The sequence below is a fragment of the Petaurus breviceps genome, unplaced genomic scaffold (assembly GCF_028583685.1).
Source record: "Petaurus breviceps papuanus isolate PSGF00001 unplaced genomic scaffold, PetGlider_PUasm1.0 140, whole genome shotgun sequence".
NCBI lineage: Eukaryota > Metazoa > Chordata > Mammalia > Diprotodontia > Petauridae > Petaurus > Petaurus breviceps.
Window position 1 is genome coordinate 50070872 of NW_027185698.1, and position 23547 is coordinate 50094418.

The 23547-nt window shown below is 37.6% G+C and overlaps 1 protein-coding gene across 5 annotated transcripts in view; it reads right to left on the reverse strand.

The window, feature by feature from the left end:
- Nucleotides 1-23547, reverse strand: part of PCGF3 (polycomb group ring finger 3) — a 132809-nt gene that overhangs the window by 18001 nt on the left and 91261 nt on the right. For 4 of the 5 annotated variants that reach the window (XM_069072588.1, XM_069072607.1, XM_069072598.1 and 1 more), the window contains 4 exons: nucleotides 16005-16115; nucleotides 12460-12548; nucleotides 3428-3565; nucleotides 469-549 (listed from right to left, as the gene is read on the reverse strand). In XM_069072588.1, the coding sequence (XP_068928689.1) occupies nucleotides 469-549; nucleotides 3428-3565; nucleotides 12460-12548; nucleotides 16005-16115 (419 nt within the window). The remainder of the gene's footprint in view (nucleotides 1-468; nucleotides 550-3427; nucleotides 3566-12459; nucleotides 12549-16004; nucleotides 16116-23547) is intronic. The other variant, XM_069072612.1, reaches the window with a different exon arrangement.

Consider the following 23547-nt stretch of genomic DNA (forward strand, 5'->3'; position numbering starts at 1 on the left):
AAGTGATGAGGTACCCATTTTACAAAAGACCTTACTCCTTCATGGTGGGAATCCCATGCTTCTACAAGAAATTCCTTCAATTTGTCCTTTCCATGCATATTCCTGATGTTTATTCTGCCAACTGGTATGAAAGGAATGGGAAAGGGCTAGAGGAGAGATCTATCATAAATTTAGCCTTGTAATTAGCCTCTTGACTAATGCCCTATCAAGTCCCCACAATCTAACAACACTAATTTGGGGGCTCAAGCAAACTGTATGGGTTCAGCAGTATTCTGACAAAAGTTTTTGAAAATGACCTAAAATGTTGCTGTGAAATCTCCTATTTTAAAGGGACCCTTTAATTGTATTCAAATCATCATTCATTAAGACAGTCTTAACCCCTGAGAGGAATGGACTACATAAACACACATGACTATTATTCATAGAAGAGACTATAAAACACCTTGTTACAAAACAACTGGGTCATACCTTAAATCTCCATCTAGTAACAACTACAAACTTGAGTGTGTGGTCCTTGCCAAGAATTTCTTCATTGCATAATATATCCAGCTAATAGAAGAGGAAGAAATACTTTAATTTAGGGTGGAATAAATGACAAAACACACCAGTCAACGAACACACATTACTACCTGTTGTAAATAACTTAGACTAAAACTATCAATGACAAACACTGTCTGTTAGTGGACTTTGAAGAAAAGTCTTTGAATGACTGAGATGCTGAGGCTTCTCCATCATATAATGTAATTTATAAGACATTATGACTTCAGTTCTCTGTTATCAGGATGATGGCAATCTTCTTTTCAAAGAGTCAATTAAAGCAAGTGTGGCCTATGCGCTGATTCCTAGACAGGCTCAGACAATCTGCCTACAGTCTTCTCTGCCACCCACAGTTTAGACCTGTGACTTAGGTGCTCCAATGACTGCTGTTCACTGGAACTAGGGACATGGTGGGGGGACGACTGAGAATCACAGAGGAAATCTAGGTCTGAGGCAGGACTTGACCTTTGGTCATCCTGATAGGCTGGCTCCTGATGCACTCCATGGGATGCCACAGAGAAGATGAAGTCATTCCTTTACATGAGGAAGATGTCTATCCCCATGATTTCCTTTAAACTCAAGAGGGGTCACTATTAATATTTATGGGAATGATAAAACATTTTATGAATTTCTCTTTGCAATCTCCCCTCATAAGCACCAGATGCGGCTATCTTACAGATGTAAGGGAAAACTGAGCTACACATAAATGTCTCTTTTGTATTACTTAAGAGGGGAAGAGAAAGGCAGAAAGATCCAAAGAATACATTTAAACTGGTGTTAGTAGACCCAAATCTCTTTCACAGAAAAGACTTTGTTTCCCATTTTTCCCATACTGTGATCTAAGCCCCACAGAGTGTTCTGTACTTGCTGAATATTCAACATATCTCTTATAGGACATGCTTTCTGGAAAGGCACCATATTTTGGCTTGCCACAGTAAAGCAGGGCCTCAATAGGCTCACCACTCTCTTATTTTCCTTTAGCCCCTGCTTCTTTTTCATCAATTCAGTATGACTAACTTTCAGAGACAAGGCCTTTTCATATAAACAAGGCTTTGCATACAAACCAAATAAACTTTTGGAACAGATTTGCAATTAACCGTTCCTTCAATAAAAATCACAGAGCCACAGTCACGGATATTTAGGGTTGAAAGGGATGTTGGATACTTCATCTAGTCCAAAAACCTCACCTTGCAAATGAAAACACAGACCTTGAAAAAGGAATTGATTTATCCAAAATCAAATTAGTAAGTTAGTGGCAGAACCAGGAATAGAATGTAGGTGTCCTAATGTGCAATAAATATTCTTTTACTACACTATGCTGTAACACTCTATGGTAAGCAAATAATAACAATAATAATACTAATTCATATTTATATAACATTTTAAGGTCTTCAAAGTGCTTTCCTCACAACAACCCTGTGAGGTAGGTAAGCAAATAGTAAAGAACAAAAAATTTACTCAATTTCTTTACCTTGGCAAAGAAATAGCAAACTGAGAAATTTGGGGTACTTGATTGCAAAGCTCCCTTAGCAATCTCTCCAAATACTCAAAAAATCCCTAATTAGTCATGATTTTTGATGATGCACATAAGAGCTTCAGGAAAGAGGTAAATTTTTATCATGTACAGGAGTATTCAATTCTTTTTAAAGAGGCCTGAGTTATCATTTAATGATAAAATGAAAAGAGATGCCAATTATCTCTGAAATCTTGGGTGGAAAAATCTCAGCATCTCAGTTTATGCATTGCAACACTGAGCAGAGAGCCTCAGAATTGTCTTCCAAATGATGAAATTATTTCAGTTCTAGACTGATAGGCTCCTGGAATTGGAAGGGACCTTAAAGGTCATGGAGTCCTGCATCTCTTACTGCATTCCTCACACGCTTCCAGTGATACAGAACTTACTACTTGATCAGGAAGCTAGCACTCTATTATCAGCTAGCTCTAGTTGTTAGAAAGGTCTTCTGAAGAGTGAACTAAAATATGCTTCTTGGTCATTTTCGCCCATTGGTCTTACTCCAGCCCTCCCATGACAAGTCTTAAGCCTTCCACACAGTAGCTTTTCCAGCGTTCTAGGCTAGTGATTATGCCTTCCCTCCACACCTCTACCTTCAGTCTGATTTTTTTCTCAGCTAAACCACCAAGATAATCCTCAGTCATTATAGAGAGCGTGTGCCTCCCAGACCCAGCAACATCATGGTTGCTCTGCCCTGTAGTTGTGGCTCCTGAGATAAAGTAACTTCAATGCTTTATGACAAATATTTAGCAGAGTTTCATTTGTTACTCACTGTGCAGCTCACTGAGGAAGGGGGCTGATGGGTTCCAAGCCCAATTCAGTTTTGTTGAACCTTGCAAAGATCTATATTAAACACCTCCCCAAACACCCAAGCACCTCCTTGTCTTTTCTCACTGCTCTATCCCTTTTGTCCCAACTAGCTCTTGCTCAGACTCAGTTGTGTTATATGTCTTAAGATTTAAAAAAAAATGGAGAGGAGGGAAGGAAGGAATGGTTTCCAGTCAATAACTCTATAATATTTAACTATAAAATGTATTCAAATCCTCCTTCAGCGGATTTAAGATTGAGCTTCTTTAGGAACATGCAGTTCTTAAACAATTAGTATGTACTTCTTATCTGTTGCCTTATTTGGAGATGCTTCTTATTGAAAAGTCCTTGCACATCTACTGAAGCCGGTCCCATACCAATAACTATAATGTTGGGAGCAGTTATAATGCCGGAGTGTATATGCCCTGTTATAATGACAAGGTGTATGCAAAACTACTTGACAATGTTTTAAAATTTTCTAGTTGAAACTTATAACAAAATAAGAAAAAAAACTTTCTAAAACGTATCTGCATTTACAAGTGTGTCATTTACTTAATTTCCCATTTTTACCTCATTGAAAGATGAAAGATTAAGTTTTTTGGCAATGAACTTCTTTAGATGCAAGACTGTTGCCTGTGCTGAGCAGCGGATCCATTTTCGTTTCAATCCACGTAATTTGCTGCTATTGCATTCCAGGCAGATGCTTACCTTCAAGAGAAAGTGCACACATGTTGGCAGAGCTCATTAAAAGGAATTCCACTGGGCTCTCCCTGGAAATGCTTTCTGAGCTATCTACAAATGAAATTACACCAAAGAACTCTGATATCCGTGAACACTACAGCTTTCCTTCACCTTATTACTGAAGCAAAGTAACTCCATCTGTGGTGATTTTGTGTCTATTCATTTAGTGCACTCGAGATCTGGCTGTCAACCAGAAAAACAAAATCCAACACTTTCCTGTTTGCCCGTGTTTTACCATTTCATACTAAAGCACAACTCTTCCCTGGGTCACTATCACTACACCAAAGGAACCAAAGAGAATAAGTAGCCACGGGAAAATACAAGTTAATCCTATTTCCTATTGTGTCAGTCCAAGTTTGTACTTTGAATTTCAGTAAGGAGATTGAAACAAGAAAATAACCATAAAATTTACAGTCTAAATGTATTATCTAGTATGCATGCTGACCAGCTACTGAAGCACCTGGGAAACTTTCTGAGTGGGCTATAGACAATTACTCTAGGAAGATCAACCACAAAAAAAATTTTTGTGTTTCAATGTGTCGCTTCATTGGCACAAATAATTATGGCATTCCTTAGATGGCTGCCTTAATTTCCTCTATACAGTACTAAATTTAATTACATTCAATAAACATACACTCTTTCTCCATACTCTCTTAGAACAACAATGTTAACTGATAATTAACCAAGAGGCAAAAAATGAGAGGATGATTCAGGAATCAGAATTAATTAACGGGGCTTGGATGAAAGAAATGATGTCCTGGCACAGGGCAACAAGAGGGAACCAATCAACAGGTGAGAGAAAGGTGGCCTCAAGAACTGTTAAAAATAGAAAAGGATATATTAATTTGGTTATCCCACCCTCTTCCCTTCAAAAGGAAAGGAAAAAAAGATCTTCAGGATATCAGAAAAAACAGCTCCTTTTTGTCTCCCCGGTGTCTTGCATAGAGACTTGAAAAAGTAGTGTCCTAACGAGTGCTGAATGAATAAATTAATGAACCTATATTAAACTGAAAGACATGAGACGTGATATGGATAAATTAACACTTGACGGGTCTTTATGGGTTGGAAGTCAGAATCTAATCTTCATGTAATAAGAGTCAGGATAAAATTTTGAGGATCAGTAGTAAAAAGAGGCACCACGATGAGGAAGTACATTTAATTCTTCTCATTCTAACAGAATTCCTTCTATTAGAATGAGATGGGAGGTATACAAAAGGAAAATGTAAAAGGAGACTGCTTTGAATTCTAAGAAGGAATTAAAAGATATATCAAATAGTTGCTAGTCTTTTATACTTTGCTAAAAGATCACTAAACGTTACTTAAACGGGACAAAATAAAAAACATTCTTATGTTGACTTGTGCAGAAAATTCTATGATACACTTGTATGATGCTGTATTCAAGTCTGTGTGTATATAATTGCCCTCCTACAATATAAATCAATCTTGTAAGATTTAAGTGTACACACACGCATGCATGCGCGTGCACGTGCGCACGCACACACACACACTTTCCAAAATGAAGGCTGACTTAGTCTGGACATATTGGTGACAGAGTTTCTCCATCCAGGCAAGGATGGTGGAGTTGTCCACCATTTTTGTGACTTAACTTTTTTTTTTTGGCCTTTTGGAGGGCAATTGGGGTTAAGTGACTTGTCCAAGGTCACACAGCTAGTTTTTGTATTAAGTGTCTGAGGCTGGATTTGAACTCTGGTCCTCCCAACTCCAGGGCTGGTGCTCTATTCACTGCCCCACCCAGCCATCCCTGTGACTTAACTTTTAACAAGAGTCTGACAAGGTTTACCCACTTGTACTATCCAGAGACTTCCCATCAACTCCTCTAGTGCTACTGGATGGGACAGTTTCCTAGGACTTAGAACTGAAAGGCAGTCTAGAGTCTGACCCTCTGGGTGTACAAATAAGGAAAATAACCTTCTACAGGTGGTAAATGATTGAGCTGGGAGCTGAGTCCTGGGCCTATAACTCTGAATCTGGAATCTGGTGCTTTTTCTACTGCATTACATTTTCTCTGCCTCATGGCCCTTCCATAATCATGGGTAAAACCACTGTAGCACCACTGGGATATGTGACACTAGGGGGCTGAAGTCATAGCTATGGAGTATCTCTCTTGAATATGTGTGTACTGAGCTGCTTTGACCTCTTGTCACATACCTCTGTAGCTGGAAGGGATAAGGTCCTTTCACAAAATGATAAGCTCTTCAGGAACTGATTTCAAAACACAGAAGAGTTTTTTCCCATCACTTTAGCATCAGATTTTAAAAATTTTAAACAACTCTAAGACATTTTTAAAAACAGCTATATTTCCCATGAAATGAAGCTTAGTACTACATATTAAAAAGAATGAGCTCTGGGCTTGGGGAATTAATTTCTGAAACCTTAAAAGATCTTCAATTTTATGGCTTATTATTGTGCAGAAATACAAACTTGGAATTTGCTCTGATTGTTGTTTGCTAGACAGAGATGCCAGACTGAGTGAAGCAGCCCTGGTTTAGTTATGTTTCATCACAGGGTATAGATACAGGGAGACAGAAACAAAAAAACACCTGAAATAGGGTGATATTTTCAATGGCTTTGGGTTCAAATGAATCCTTGCGGATTCATTTCTTTATTTACAAAATGAGAATCTCTTAAGTTGGTCACCTCATGGCACCAACCATTCTACTGCTTTTAGCTCTCTTGTCAAATAAAATATTGTGCTTTCGTTCGTAGGTAAGAACAAGAATGGGGAGATCTGCAAGCAGAACTGCAGTGACAGGGCAGAAAAATTCAGTCTGACCTCCATTTTGCGTAGATTTACATTTCAAAACATATGGCATATCTTGTGCTGGTGTTCCCCAGGGAGGGGACTAGATGAAGTGTTCTTTGAGGTAATCTTCCTTAGGCCATTTGCCTGTGAATGCCTTTAAACAGTGGTTAAAGCTACAAACCAGTTTGGTGGTTTTTACTTGAAGGGCTGCTGAATCTGTATTTTTTACAAAGAACAAGTCCATTTTTGAATGTTAACCACTACATGGTCTAGCTATGGTAGATTTTCCTGAGAGTTCACTGATATGCTACATCAATCCCATATGCATCCATGGGACTTAAGATTTTTTTATTTCCTAACTTACAGTTTCCATTTCACATCGGTTTATATCAGTCTATTTTCTGCCCAGTAAAGGCATACTGGAAAAAATATCATTAACATACTAGTGGGCTTGCTTTTTGGGCATTGCTATTCATATTGCCATGCTATTTAATGTCAAACATAACCAAAGAAACACAAGAAGCAAAGATATTTTAATATTAGTTACTGATAAGAGTTATTCTTCTAAAACATTTGTCTGTATAGTCAGGCCACCAACCAAGCAAAAACAAAATCAGTATCAAATTAGAAAAAAGGGATAAAAATGAGATGAAGATATGACATATAACCGAGGCAACTCATAACCCATTTAAACAAATTACTGATGTCTCAAAATGGGGATTGGATGAAGAACGGACATCGACCTGGGCATTCACCATTTCCTAAAAAGAATTTAATCAATGTCAATAAACTGACAAAACAAAATGAACTTGTTCTCCTTGCAAAGCACAGAGATACAGTCACTAAGGGCAATGTTCATTTATAGAACAGATTAATTTGTTAGATCTCAGAAGGATGGTATAAACTTGTGAGAAGCATTGCCTCATAAAATAGCAACGATCAGTGGAGGGGCAAACACAGCTTTAGAGAAAAAGTTTAGTGAGAAACCCAACTGAGTATCATCATCCTGACCATTTAAAGATAAAACTGAAAAGAAGCTAAAAAAAAAGTACACAAAAAAATGAAAAATAGAGAGAAAGCTTTTTTAAAAAACTAATTATTTTTACTAAAAAGTGACAGTAAAGTCACAATATTTAGACAGCACAGCCTTTGATGTGCTTCTGCATAAGAAAATAGTAATATTAATAAAGAAAGTAAACAAAGAGAGCAAGAGTAGATGGATCATTAGGCAGACACACAGAGGTCACAGCTGGGAGGGCCATACTTCTGAGGGCGTAGAGGTATCAATTTCAAAACATCTCGAAAAGGAAAGAACAAAAGCTTGTCAAAAATTTCAGATCTTATCGTTATGTAAAAAGATGAATGAGAAAATATTAACATCAATTGACCTGTGTACCTTCTTTTTCATTTCTACAAATTTTTTATGAAAATAACTTACACTGATGTCATCTTGATAACAAAATGAGGAAACAGGTAAGCTTTTGCTAATTACACTCTATAGCAGAACACATCCTTATAAGCTCATGCTTAACTGAATATCATAATAGAATACAACACCCCATTGTGTTTACTGTTTGTCGATTTTTTTTAAAGCAGTATGATTTCGTCAAGTACTGACTTAAATTAAGGGATTTACTCCAAACAGGTGTCCAGAATCAGAAAATATTTCTTGAAAAAGTTAACAAGATAAAACCTCATTCAATGAACCTCAGGTCATTAATATCAAGTGCAGCATAAAATAGGGAAACATGTTCAATTCATCAAAGGTGTTTTGCTCCCATCATAAATGATGTAGTGTGCAGGGTACAAAGGAAAGCAGAATTCCCTACTGATGATTCAGGTCCTCCAGCTGTTCCTGTCTGCAAATGACATGCTGCTGATTGCATCAAGCCCAGAAATACTGCACAGCCTCTTCAATTAGATCCATAATCACTTGAGAGAAACTGGCCTAATTGTATACATAGGACAAATGGAACAGATGAAGAATGTTATTGTCTAGATTTTATATGGACAACCCATAGAGTTGGTCCATCTGAGCAATACATCTAACACAGGCACTGTGAATGTGCTGGGTCCAGGGATTGAATAGGAGGAAGAAACTCTGGGAAACTACGGTTCTCTTGTAATGACCACAAACTTCTCTCTAAAACAAAAGTCCATCTTTTTGTTAGAATTTATTGAAGGCTTTGTTTCTACACCATATTCATTTCCCAATATACCCACCTCCCCCACCACTGCCACTCAGAGAACCTTCCTTTCTAACAACCAGCAAAACCACTAACATATTGATCGTGTCTAATAGGATACATTCCATAACCCCCACAAAAAGAAGGTGACCAAAGATCCATCTTGTTAACCACAAATTTCTTTTCAGTGATGCTATATGGTCACAAGTTATGGAATACCAGTCTTCAAAGAACTGAAGTTGAGGGATACACAGAGACCAATGGAGAGGGGTACATGGTTGGCATGAACAGGCTTCAACACATTCCCAACTAAGAATTATGCAAGGGAAGCGGCAAAAAAGAATTCACCAGGAAAAACAAGATGGGTTGGTTACACAGTAAGAACAAGTGATAACTGATAAAGAGATAGCCCATGTGCTCTGTAACAAAATGTCAGGAAGGCCCCCAGCATGTAGACTGGGTCCATCAAAGTACTGAAATAAGATTCAAAGAAGGTGAAGAAGTCATTCAAGAAGATGTACCTGTCTTCTTTCTAAGACTCATTATCATAGAGAAAGCTGGACATCATGCTTTGGCATGATATAATAATTGTGTTTTATGGCTCACCCAAAATCACAATCTTTCATAATTTGGATTTTTATTTCTCTTTGTATCACTAGGTGATGTGATGACCAGATAAAAAGACACGAATGATTTAATCCTGAAAATGAACTCTCATATAAATATTTTATAATATTTTTTTTCCTTAATGAAGACTGATATGGCTTTAGCTTTCTTTAAGCTGATTATTAATCCAAAGGGCTAAGTTTATTTCACAAAAGAAAGCATTGTTTTCTGTATGCATGTGGTACCATCAGCATGTTTGGAAATATATAGATTTCTGTATACTGATAATGTTCCTAATCACGTGAATTATTGCCCTATTTCCCAGAGCAGCATTTCTCTTATTTGGCCACTGAACATTTTGGGGCATGAAATGAAATACACTGGTGGAGTCCGTAAATATAGAGGGATTCGGAATAAGGAATACCTCCAGGATAAACAAAAAATTAGGGAAATCTTGGAGAAAAACAAATTGTTTCTGTAACAAAAAAAAATTATCAAAGGATTATTTCATATTTAATATTTGAGGAAAAAGAACCACTAACATCAAATTTTCTCACAAAATCCTTATTCATATTGTACAAAACAACAGGGTCCACAGAACAATTTGGGGAAAAAATATCCTAGAAAGTAGTAATAGCTCACATTTATGTGGTACTCTAAGGTTTGCAAAGCACTTTCCATAGCTCACTGGACCCTCACAACAGCCCTGTGAGGCAGGTGCTCTTATCTCCATTTACAGATGAGGAACCTGAGGGCCCAGAGTGGTTACATGACTTCTCCCCAAGGTCACCCAGTTAGTAAATATCTCTGATTGGTTTAGAATCTAGGCTTTCCTGAGTAAAGGATTATAGGACAAGATTATATCCAGGATCAAAAGAAGATTCCTAGCTTTCATACTCCATCTTTCAAAAAAGCAGCATGAGAGAGAAAGTATCCCTATTCCTCCTAAGACTCACCGCTTTCAAGTACCCCACTGATCCCTTTCCTCTTGCCACCTCTGAGACCATTCTGTTATTCCCCTCTCCTGATAACACCTCCTCCATGTCTGACTGCAAAGAACATGTTCAGGCCCCCTCCAAACCTAGCAAAGTCTTCCTTGACCCTCTTAGATACTGAACTGGCCTTGTCTTATCCCTATCCTTTGCTTTACTGCTGAACTACTTGAAAAACATGTTTCCGTCTAAGTCCTCTCCTTCCTTACTTCACTATATCTTTCCCAATCTCTGCCCTCACGCTCTCATTTTCACAGTCCTTGTGAGATGGCTTCCTAAAAGGTCAACAGCGAGCTCTCAACGTCAATCCAAAGGCCTTTCTTTAGTTACAATCCTCATGGACGTCTCTGTAGCTGTTAACACTCCTGCCCCAGTTAGAGCTTAGGGAGCCTTGCTCCCTAGGCTTCAGAGTTGCTACACTCTCTGCCTTTCTAATCTCTCCTCTTTGTCTCCTTCATTCATTCCTCATTTTCTTCATGGCTCCTTTATGTACTTGAATGTTCCTCAAGGGTCTGCCTTCAGCTCTCTTCTTGTTTGTCTCTTTATTTCTCTTACTTTTCACTATGACCTCTAGTGAGATGACTCACAAATATCTCCCATTCTCTTCAGAAACTAGATTTACATCTCAAAGTATCTATAGGAAATTGTTGCCTATATGTTCTACTGGCTACTGGAACTCAACATGTACCAAAGTGAATTTATTTTCTTTCTCTTTAAACCTATTCCTCCTTCTGATTTCTTGACTTCTGTCTGTGTAAGTACCATCCAGTTTCCTATATTTGTAATTCTAGGTTTATCTTTTCTAATTTCCTTCTCATATCCCATCAATTCCTGGGTCTTGTTCATTCAACTTCTATAACATATCTTCAGGGCGATGCTGGTAAATGTTTAATAAGCAGTTCTCAAAAAACAAAACAAAACAAAACAAAACCCAACCAAAACTGTATGCATGATACACCTTTGAGTTTAATCTATATTATTAACATTTTTTTTCCATGACCTTAGATCTAGATTATCAACAAAACATTAAAGCAAATCCTGATTGGTAGCATTTGCCCATTTCCAAAGTGTAAATACTCACACTGAAAATTGAATAATTGGCTTTTGGTCTCTAAACCCAAGAGACAGTTTAACAAGGTGGCTCTAGAACATCTATCTTGGATTTAGAGCCTATCTTGCACTAAAGCCCCCTTTCTCTATTCCCACTCCAGTTGCCCTGTTACAGATGCTCATTTACTACCCACCCAGACAATGTCATCAACCTTACAACATGTTTTCCTGTCTTTGATCCAAAAAGTGTTTGTTAAGTGTCCACTATGTGCAAAGCCTCCTATCCCACCAAATCATCTTTAAACTTCTTTAAGGATAATCTTTAAAAATGTGTGGTTATGTTGATCCTCTGTTCAAAAAGCTTCAGGAGTTTCCTACTATCTGCCAAGTAGAGTTCTAACATTCTCCACAGGCACACTAAGTCCTCTATAACTCATCTTTCTAGTATTAGTTCCTATTATTCTAGACAGGGGTACTTAACCTTTTCTTCTGATGTTTCTTTATTGGAACCGTCATTGGTTTTTGTTTCACCTTTTAATACAAAGGTAAATTTTTAAATGCTTCAAAAACTTCATTTCAATATACTGGTTTCTCTTGTTATTCTATATTTTATTTCATTCATTTAAAAACATTATTCTGAGAAGGGAGTCTATAGGTTTCAAGAGACTGCCAAAGGTGTCCATTACACAAACAAGGTTAAGAATCTGATCTAAACTTTATACACTCACCAACTTGCTCCTGTGCTTCTGCTCCCCTGATGTGCACAGCTAGAATGCCCTTCCTTATCTCTTGCACCCTGGTGAATTCTTAAATGCCCTCTCTTCCAGGAAGCCTTTTCTAATCCCTCAAGGAGGCAATCCTCATCTGAGCTGATATAGCAATCTAATGTGATTATCATGTAACATTCAATACTACAGCTATATGTATCTACTTATTCCTTTACTACAATGTAAGCTCCATAAGAATACCTAAACTTGGTACATCATATTAGAGAAATCCTAAAATTCTTAGGATGTTCATTGAGCTGCTAATTCTCTTTAAAAGCTACCTGAGTCTAGGCCTAGCGATGGGATAAAATGTTTTTGTGAAGCCAATGTGCAGATGACTTTATGTCATTACCTGTTAAGAACATATCAGGGTAAAGCCACAAGCTTACAATGTATTTATGAACTTTTAAAATGTGCTAAATGTTACATGTCCAGAAACATAAATACCAGCAAAAGAGCATTTTAAGACATGAATATTGATGGAAAGATAAACTACCTGTTCATCACTTCTGTGATAGTCATTATCCTCTTCTTGTTTTTCTTCTGATGTTTCTTTATTGGAACTGTCATCGGCTTTTGTTTCACCTTTTAATACAAAGGTAAATACTTTACTGATGAAATCCAAAATGTCAAGGCTATGCAGTATAAGTCAAAGTGATACCAAAACACTAAAGCCTAAATTAAATAGTAAGCAGAGTATTTGAATATAGAATGCATGTACAAGTCAAAGGTAGATACCTAGGTGCAATGGATTCTAAAAGCGCATGGTCTTCTTTAAAACTAGATCATTTACCAGGCCCCAGTTACTTAATATCAGCCTACAATATTTGATAAATTATTACAAGGTACGCTGACGGATATCTACCTTGTCTTTTCTATGTTGTCAGCTCTTAGAACATCTAACATGTTAATGTTTAAGAGGAAATTATGAATTTTTTCATCCTAAATCCTAAAGGAAAAATCCATATGTATTCCCATATTATCTAACAATTAGGAAATTTTTATGATTGTTGATTTTAAAAAATAGTCTTTCCTGTCAAAAAGCCCCCCAAAGTTATAGCCTTTAGGAATAAAATGTTCCAGAATTTATACTTAACTAAAGCAGTCACTGTTCACCCAGAAAGAAAGACAGAAAGGCTAAGGGAAAAAAAAAACTATACTAATAAAAAAAATTTAAGTAATTTAACTCATTTTCATGTGTCAATGAAGATTATTAATGCATTTAATACTACAATAACTGGGGAGAATATGTGTGATATTAATCCTTCACTGAAGTCATATCAAATTAAGGTTTAGACCAGGTTTAGACCTTCTTAAACTTTTTCCACTCATGATGCCTTCAGTGCTTCTTGAACTGTGGGTCGTAACCCCATACAGACTATGTAAGAAGGGCAGACTTCCTTAAGAGGCCTAGACTTCATCTTTCTATGTGGACATATGATGTGGAGACTTGAAGAGGCCCCCTTCTCCTCATGGTGAAGTCACAGAGAATGATACTACTCATATCTACAAGTCTACCCCTTTCCCTTTCCCTTTATCCTCACATTCTTACATGCTTCACCCTGCTGCCCAGAAAATTTTTTTATTGATTTTTTTCATTTTCTTTCTCTATATAAAAAGCAAGCCAAAAAAATTATTTTTCACATGGGATAGCTCTCTTGGAGGGGGAAAGGTAGAGTAAAAACAAAAAATGTCAATAATTTTTTTAAAGGAAGTGACTTATTTTGTCCATCAATCTGAATGACTAACTTTTTTGAGGTGAACCTCTGTTAATAAGCTGTCCTCCAAGATCTCCCCTCCTGTAACATGGAGGGGGCCTTTGATTCTCAAAGGCTGCCGTGCCAGTAGGAATAATCTCCTGAAGATTCTACCAAGCAGGAAAGATTCTGAATGCATCTGTTTTGCTAAGTACAGGAAGCTCATCACTAGAAGGTGACATATCAAATAATGAAATCTGGTGGCCAGAGCAGTCCATGAATTGGGCAAAAATAAAAACAAGCCTTTGCTTGTGTGTGGCCCCTTCGCCTTCTACAAGGAAGATGATGGCAAAAAGGGGGAGAGCACAGAGTGCTGAGAACAACTGAGTCACAGGTTAATTTCACTATTAGTACTCTGAAAGTGGAATCTTTATCTATGATCAGCAAGTAGATACACACAACTGTTAGAACCAAACAGCTCTGTCCATACTGACGTTCTTGAACCCCAGGAAGGACTCGGCATATGGAGTGAATCCTCTACAGAGGATTTATGGAAGAACAGCACAAGATGAAGTGGTAAAAAGGCTTGTAATTTGGACCCACACTGATGGGATCACAGAATTACCTACAGATCTGTATGTACCTAATCATCTACAGTTTTGAGGTGATGGGAACATGATACCTGATTTGTATTTTCCTGATTTTCCCTCTGGAGGAGGAGGAGGGAGATGTTAATTAACTATTACAAATCACAAAGTGAAACATCACAAGGCTCTCAGAGCATTAGGCATCCTGACTGGCTAAGACTATGAAAATGAACCAATACATCTGATTTGAAGGGCTCAGTTGGGCAAATCCTTAAATTGGGGATTTTGTTCTAACGAGAAGCAACCATTCTCATTTGGGGCCATGGAGCAGAAAGATGAAATATGCCTAGATTTAAAAGAACTTTAATTAAGGATCACACATATGTCTAATGATTGTGTCTTTTCTCTCATTCACTGTAAATAAACCCTAGAAAACACTTAGTAATTAGAAGAATGTTGAGGATCTAGGGACCAGGGGGTTTGTGTAGGACCAGGGAGGTGACAGTAAATAGTTCCACTGGCCTCTGCCTTAATCAGATATTTAGAGTGTTATGTACAATTTTGGCCATCATATTTTAGGGAGGGCATTTATAAGCTTAGAGTATCCAGAAGAGAGTCACCAGGATGCTTAAAGGTCTCAAGCTGATTTCCTACGAGCTAAAAGAACTGGGGGCGTCTGGTCTACAAAAAGTAAAACTGGGAGCGAAAGAACAGCTAACGGTGCTATCACATGGAAGGGTGAGACTAGTTTTGCTCTCAGAAGGCAGAACCATAAAAAAGGAGCAGAAGCTGCAGAGAGATAAATTTAGTCTTGAAACAAGAAGAAGATTCTCAATAATTGAACAACATCTCAAAGTGGAATGGGCTACCTTGGAAGGTAATGGGTTCCCCTGCGCTTGTGGTCTTTGAGCAAGGGGCAGATTTCCACTTGCTGGATATAGTTATTTTTACTCAGGTTTGGGTCTGACTAAGTGACCTCCAAGGTCGAGTCCAACTGAGAAGGGGTGTGTGCGTGTAAATAGAAAACATGACTATGGCAGAAGGTGTGCAGGGGGGTGACATAGGACAGTTGGTGCTCAAGTACAACAGGTATCTGAAACCATGAAGTCTAATCAGTTTGGGGAACAAGAAAGTCCAAGGGGCTTAATGACTCAAGTTGGAATTCAGCGGTCAATGAGATTAGTGAAATGTGAACGTTGAAGGGTAAAATCACCTGAACTAGTTCAGAAAAGAGATTTTATTCCCAGAAAGACTAGGACTGCTGATTTATGTTGCCTCAGGCATAAAGGGTAAAGGAACTTCAGGTACAAGAGATAAAGAAGGCAAGCCTCATCTATCTTCTCTGAGAATACCTGTTCTGGAACATACTTCCCTACTGCACCTCCTTCACCCAATTCTATGAATTTCCTCTTCCTGTGATATATGCTCTGACAAAATGTAGGTTATTATAATCGTTTCCCTCTCATTTTCTATGTGGGAAATGTATCCTAGGGTAAACAGTCTTCTCATCCACAACCTTTACATTTCCTAGCCTTCATGAGAAAATGTTTCTTCACTCTCATTATCTGTATATTATCTTCACATGTCATTATCTATACCAAGGTTCATGGATGCCCATAAATATTCAAAAAAATATGAGTTATGGTACAATACAAACTACTAAACACAGAATCTGAATGCCAAGTAAAGCTTCTAAATTATAACAGAGATTCTTAGTGTCACTGACTGCCATAGAACTAGGTAGAAAGATGACTTACCATTTCGATGTGAGTCTAAGTGCTGCTTTGCAGAGCAAGTCTCTCCTTTGATGTCTCCTGGCACTTCCATGCCTAATTTGTGATAGAATTCCCTCTGTTTCCTCATTTCCGCTATTAAAAACAACATTTATCTTTTATTTTAACAAGGCCAATAGAATGCTTTTATCATATTAAAACTCTGCCCCACCAACAGTAAGATCTCATACCAAAACAGAACCGTCAGCTGAAGAAAACTGATCATTTCTACAGTAAATTGCCCTAGGGAAAGAGATGTAATGGAAAGAGTCAGGAACTGAGGGTGACTATCTTGATTCAGTCACTCCTGAGTGGCTTTGGGTTTGTTAAATGCAAACAGGAAGTGCTGAATCAATACCTGATCATGCAAATGAATAACCTGTAAGCTTTCTTAAATAAAAATAAAATTATGCACAGCTGTCCAAATCATTGTGCAGCTACTACAAACCCCTCCCCCTTCTCTCAATTTTCTCATCGGTAAAATGAGGGTAATGGCCTGGGTGATCCATCTATCTTCCAGTTCTGAAATTAAATGCTTCCAATCTAATGTCCACAAATGCTGCCTCTTGTCCTTTCTATGTAACATGGCTAGTAGTTCTGATCACTGAAAGTGTTCAAAAAGTATTCATCAGAGATACAAGTGATAAGCAGCTGTTTGTTAAATACACCTATTAACAACCTCCTTCTGTGCTACCTGATTCAATCAGGATCACTAAGCATAAACTTTGTATACAGTAACTTACTGGCTAATTAGGGATTATCTGTTCTTTCTAATCTTTTTCACAAATTATTACTATAATATGGGCCCCTACCTTTCATTAAAAGTGAATACACACACACCCCTCAAATATACTGTCAAGAAAAAACAAGAGTTAGTAGAAGTAAGTAGTTAATAACCCTTTATGGAAGCGTATGGCACAGCAGCTGGTATATTGGTGGGACACTGGCAGAAAGTAGTTAGGCTTGTACAAATCCTTTTGATAGTGGGAAGTCAAATTGAAACACTTACCTATATGATATGGTAGTGAGTGCTTCTAAGAAAGGGAGGCAGAGAGGAAAGAGTAGGACCTACTGTAGGTCTGCTTAAGAGATGCTGGAAACTGAGGAGACACCTATCACTTGGGGAATGGCTAAACAAGCTGTGGCGTATGATTTTGATAGATTACTACTGCTAGATAAGAAATGATGAGCTGGTTGAGTTTAGAAAAACATGGGAAAACTTGCATGAAATAGTGAAAAGCGAAAGAGCAGAACCAAGGGAACTTTGTATACAGTAACGGCAATACTGTTTCAAGAGCAACTTTGAATAATCTTGTCATTGTGTATAATAAACACTCAAATCAATTATGAAGGACCTGTGAAGGTATTATCCACATCCAGGAGAGGAACTAATAATTACAAGTATGTATAGCATGGTTTTACATATATACACATATTTGTATGTCTATGTTTACATGCCTTGTCTATGGCAGGAGGAAGAGGGAAAAAAAGCGTACAGTGGAGAACAAAAGAAAATTCAGGAAGAAGCACAGAAAAGCAGGCCAGCTTTGAAAATAAAATGTAGTATTTATTACAAATTTTTCAAAATAAAAAGCAAACAGTGTGAAATGGAAATTCATAATTTTATAGAGAATCCTCTTCATGTGCTGTGCTGTGTACATAGAAATATTCTTTTTTAATGCATTTTTGTATTTAAGATCAAAATGAATATAAATTTACTGAAAAAGAAAAAAGATATGACCCAAAGTGTATCCTAACACTCATCAAATAGGTGGTTGTCTGCCAGATTAAAGCTCAGAAAACAAATAATAAAGAAAAAGAATTTCAACTGGCCCATGTAAATAAATGATCTATTTAGAAATGGGTTCAGTTCTAAAATTCTATGATTTTTAAACCCAAACAGAAGGTGCTAAAGTAAAACAAAGACTGATTAGGCAAATAAATAAACTGCAAGCCTCCTCAAATAAAAAAAATTATCACAATAAGCTCCAAGTGAATGAAACTTGAAAATTAAAGGTCATACCATTATGAAATTAAAGAACCTTTCACAGCAATAGTGGCTGTGGAGAAGGATTCTTAACCAAACAAGGGATAGAGGTTATATCACAAAAGATAAAACAGATCATTTTTATTATACAAAATTGAAAGGATTTTGCGTGAACAAAATTAAAAGGACTAAGATGAAAAGGGAAGCATTCAACCAGAGGAAAAAAATCTTTGTATCAAATATTTTTCACAATGGTCCTACATCCAACATATACAGGGAAATAACACATGGCTATAACAAAAAAAGTCACTGATATGTGGTGTGAGGGTATGAACAAACAGTTCTCCAAAGAAGAACTGCAAACCATTAAAAAGCATATTGAAGAATGCTCCAAATCATTAAAGAAAAATGCAAATCAAAATAATTTTGCAGATTCACTTCATACCCATCAAACTGGCAAAGATAAAAGATGACTGAGATAATACTAGAAGGTTGTGGAAAGAGGCACACTACCATACTATTACTGGAGCTATGAACTGGTCATTCTGAAATACATTCTGGAAAGAAATTTGGAACAATGCAAAGAAGCTGACTAAAATATCCATACTGTTTGACCCCAGAGATCCCTCTAAGAGTCATATATCCCCAAAGAAGTCAATGATAAAAAGAAATACACATAAAATATTTAAAGCAACACTCTGTGTAATTGCAAAGGAGCAGAAACAAAGTAGATGCCTACTCATAGGTGTCAAGTTAAAAAAAATTGTGGTACATGAATAACAAACCATTACTAAGCTAGAAAAACACTGAATATGATAAATGCATAAGTATGGAAACATTTATAAGAATTGATACGGGGGAAGTAAGTAGAACCAGAAAAAATATACACAATGTACAATCCACAACACTGTAAATAATGAGAACAGTAACAGATAAAAAACTGAATGCACTGAAATTATATTGACCAGATATGTCCACAAACTAGAGAATGAGAATGCATCTCCCTTCTTTGCAGAGGAATATGGATGTGGCTAATTACATATAACATCAGACAGAGTCGGTCTATTGTTCTGCACTATTTTTTGTTTCCTTTTTTAAGAAAACACTTTGTTATAGAGGGTAGCATCAAGACAAGAAAAAGAAGGAAACATCAGTGATATAAAACAAAAAGCGGCAATACACACACACACACGTATACACGGAGAAATCATGGTGAAACTACCTAATCTCCCTTCTTCACCAGTGAGAAAGACAAATGGATATCAGTTATAATTAAACAGCCATAAACCATCAGTCCTGGTCTTCTGGGGTAAGAGTCAGACAATGAAGACCCTGAGAAGTCAGTGTCACACACCTTCCTCCTCTTCTCCACTGGGCCAACCCTTTTCTCTACCTCCTAAGTCAAGGCCTTAGGAGACCTGAAAGCCTTATTAGAGAGTAATGTCAAAGCCAGGCCAGATGTAAATGTAGACAGTGACCAGAAAGATGATTTCTGAACAATTTATTTACCTTGTGAAGTTTTACTCCTGACCTTGGAATTACTAACCCTGTAACAGACAGCTCTCTGGTATTCTCTGTTGTGGTTTGTATGGGTTCCGATTATACCGTGGTCAATTCTTGTTGCCTAGTGACTTCTTTTGGGTAACCCTTAAAACTCCATTTCTGGCTAGTCCTTAGATCTTTACTCTCTCACTACCTTCACCTGTGCTCCACCCTGTCTTTTTGACCTCATAGGGGAACTACAACTGGCCACAGTTGTGTAGCTGCTAAATCTGTGCCCTAAGTACAACAGAGTCCATGGAAATGTTGTATGAACAGGATAAAGGGAGATCTCTTCCATTTAAGGTCACAGAATTTTAAAATAAAACACTTTGTCTATTCCTGAGGAAACTTCCAAAATGGTACTTGCTACCATTTCAAGAGGACTGGTGTCAGACCCACAGTCCTGGGTAGAGACACAAAGTGTACTATTACTAAGACTGTGTTTCAACAGGTACAAGAATTGAATGCTTTGCCACTAGTCTTAGCTGCCTGAGGAACATCAATTTAAGAAGGCATTCTACTGAGCAGAACTATTTTCCTGTCCTAGCAGATGTTTCATAGTTGGAGCTTTGCTGATCTGGCTCAAAGGAATTTGATAAAATGAAAGATCCTACAGAATAGATGTCTTTGCAAATCCTAGTTCATAAAGTGGTCTATCTATTTAACAGAAATGTGAATTTGGTTGAGTATTGATGCTTTTAATTTTCTTGCATTTGTATTCTGGGGTACAAGAGTGGTAGTTAGGAGAGTCAAGAAGGTAGGAGGAGAGACGGAGGTAAGAAACTGAGGTAGAGAGAAGCAAAGAAAGAAAGAAACAATACTTCCTCTAAAGTAGTTTCCATTTAAACACAATTCAAGTCTAATAAAGTTTACCCTGTGCCCCATGAAGTATTTTAAAATGGGATTAATGGCCTATTGGAAAAATCACATCATATAAGATTCTGATTTCACCTGAACTAAAAAAAGCACCACAAAAAAGTACTGAAACTATGCAATATAAATAAGGAAATTTATACTCTGGATCATACTGAAGAGGACCTAAAAGACACAAATGAGTGATCTAGACATCAAAAACGTGAGCACCTTTGCTGGTGACTCCCACATTCTGTATAAAGCTGTCAAAGATGAGGCAAAGAACACTTCTCCGATTTCAAATGAATAGGGTAAAAACTTCACGGCTCTTCCATAGGCCAGCAGACAAAAGCTGGGGGAATGAAAATACTTCTGTACCAGGCCATTAGTACCAAGTGCTTGAGTGAGTCAAAGCCAAGGTGATCACTTCTTCTCTCCCCAAATTTTAAAAGTTAAAGTTTAAAAAATTTTAAAGTTTAAAGGAAAATTTCTGTTCTAAAGTGTTTTTTCTTTCTCCTTTGAATAAGACTCATCCATCTAAGAAGTCTCTCCTATGCTGGTGAGGGAGATTTTCCAACTTGAGAGGAAGAGTGGCTCTGAAGTGTGTAGGTCTGGACTGCCAAAAGAAGTGAAGGCTCTTCTATACAGGCATCAAAGGCCCAGGGTCCCCTCAACTTGTGAGGTGCTGAAATCCAGGCTATGAGTTTAGAATGAATCTACATCCTGGGACAGGATCCAGATAAAAGTATGCAGAACCCACCAAAGGAATATAGGATTAAAGACATTTCCATAAAATGGCAGGGCTCACACAAATCTTCACTGCTACTTAGCAATCTTTTTATACAATAATTATACTTCCCTATCTCATTTTCCCCCAACCCCCAAGAGTATTCCAAATCTTTTCCTCTGATCAATCCTCCAACTCCACAGCTTCTCTCCCAAAACAAATGACTGTGTTCTACTTCCCTGAGAAAATTGAGGCCAACTAAGGTAAGATTCCTTAATATTTTCCCCTCCAAACTGTTAACTCCTCAATACCTTCATCTCTCTCTCTCTCCCCCTCCCTCCAAAGAAAGACATGGCAGTGATTCCATGGAAAAATGAGAAGCAGATGTGATTTGTATCAGTACTGGGAAGTTCTGATGTGGAAACTCCCTCCACCAAATGCAGGCAGATCACAATCCAGTTATGATTCAGTAGCCAGCTAAGTGTTTGGGGAGTTGCATGAGGTAAGTGCTGAGATTCATACAACTAGTAAATACAAAAATTGGAATCTGAACCTAAATATTTCTAACTCCAGGTACAGAACTCTTATCCACTATACTGGACTGCCTCTATTCCCTGAGCTTTGCCAAGGCTAAATTTTACCGCCATCTTTAATCCCATGCCAGTCTACCTTCTCCAGAAATTCAGAAACTTGCTGCATCATTCATTCTCATTCATTCATATTCTTTCTCTGCAAGTTCTCATTTTCTCTCTCTCAAATCCAATCTTTCTCTTTTTAATGACTTCTTACTATTCACCTAGAAAACTGCTGAAGTGTCCTCAGTCCTATTAAAGAGTCCTCAAACCTACTAAGTTTCACTGAAAAACCTCATGAAAAAATTAGTCTTCTCCTAACACCCTCAATTTACTTGACCCTTGCAAACTGGGGATTCTGTCCCCATCTGATGAAAGGAATTTTACAAAAGTCACTAATGAGCTCCTTCTACTCAAATGGCTTCTTTTCTTACTCCTTATCCTTCTTGTCCTATCTTCAATTCAATAAACATTTATTAAGCATCTATTATGTGCCAGGCACCTTCTTAAACTCTGAGCATACAAAAAGAAGCAAAAGACAGTCCCTGTGCCCAAGGAGCTTACCCTCTAATGGAGGAGACAACATGGAAACAAATATATACAAAGTAAGCTATGTACAGGATAAATAGAAAATAAATGAAAGAGGGAAAGCCCTGGAATTAAGAAGGATTAGAGAAGTCTTCTTGTAGAAGGCAGTATTTTAATTGGGACTTAGAGGAAGCCCAGGAAATCAGTTGTCAAAGTAAAGGAGGAAGAGTATTCCAGGCACGAGGGACAGCCAGAGAACATGCTCAGAGCTGAGAAATGGAGTGTCTTGTTCATGGAACACCTGGGAAGCCAGCACCAACGGACTGAAGAGCATGTGTCAAGAAATAAAGTGTAAGAAGACTGGAAAGGTGGAAGGGGGCTAGGTTATGATGGGGTCTGAACACCCAGCAGAGCACTTTGTATTTGCTCCTGGAGGCAACAGGAAGTCACTGAAGTTTATTGACACGATCAGACCTATTTGTAACATGAGACTCTAGGGACCATGTCTATCCTCAATACACTGTTGTGTCACTGAAAAGGCGAACCTTTGAGTGTCTACACCATGCAGAGCACTGTGTCAGACCTCAGATAAGACATCCTATATGGATGCTCTGCTACATAACCTCCATATACATGCTAAAATAATTTTTTTTAATGAAATCTGACTATGTCTAACAATGTCATTACTCGACTAAAGAAGCTTCACGCCTTCCGTTTGCCTGGAAGATAAAGGACAAACTACTGCTTGGCATGTAAGGCCCTTTATAATCTGGCTGCAGTCTACCTTTCTAGGCTTATTTCCTAGTAATCTCCTCCATGTACCCTATATTTCAGCCACACTGGCTTACTTAATGTTCTTCAAACCTGGCACTCTGCTACCCATCTCCATACCTTTATACAAACAGTTCCCAAAATCTAGGATGTTTTCCTTCCTCAACTTTGCCTCTTAAAATTTCTAGCTTCCTTCAAGATTCAGCTCAAATGTCTCTTCCAACAGCAAGATGTCCTTGATCTCCACCTCCATCCCTGTTAGTGCTCTCTCCTTTCTCAAGTTATTATGTATGTATCAACACTTTTTGTGGGAGTGAAGAACTGGAAAAAAAATGGGTACCAGCTGACATGGGGAGGTCTGGAAAAACCGCACATGGATTTGATGGAATATAAGAAATTCAAAGAAACACAAACAGACTGGTATAAACAAATGCAGAGTGGAATGAGCAGAACCAAAAGAATATACAAAATGACTACACTGATATAAATGAAAAGAAACCTTAAAGCTCCTTTAAAGGGGGTTCCAATCTAGTTTTTGAATAAAAATCC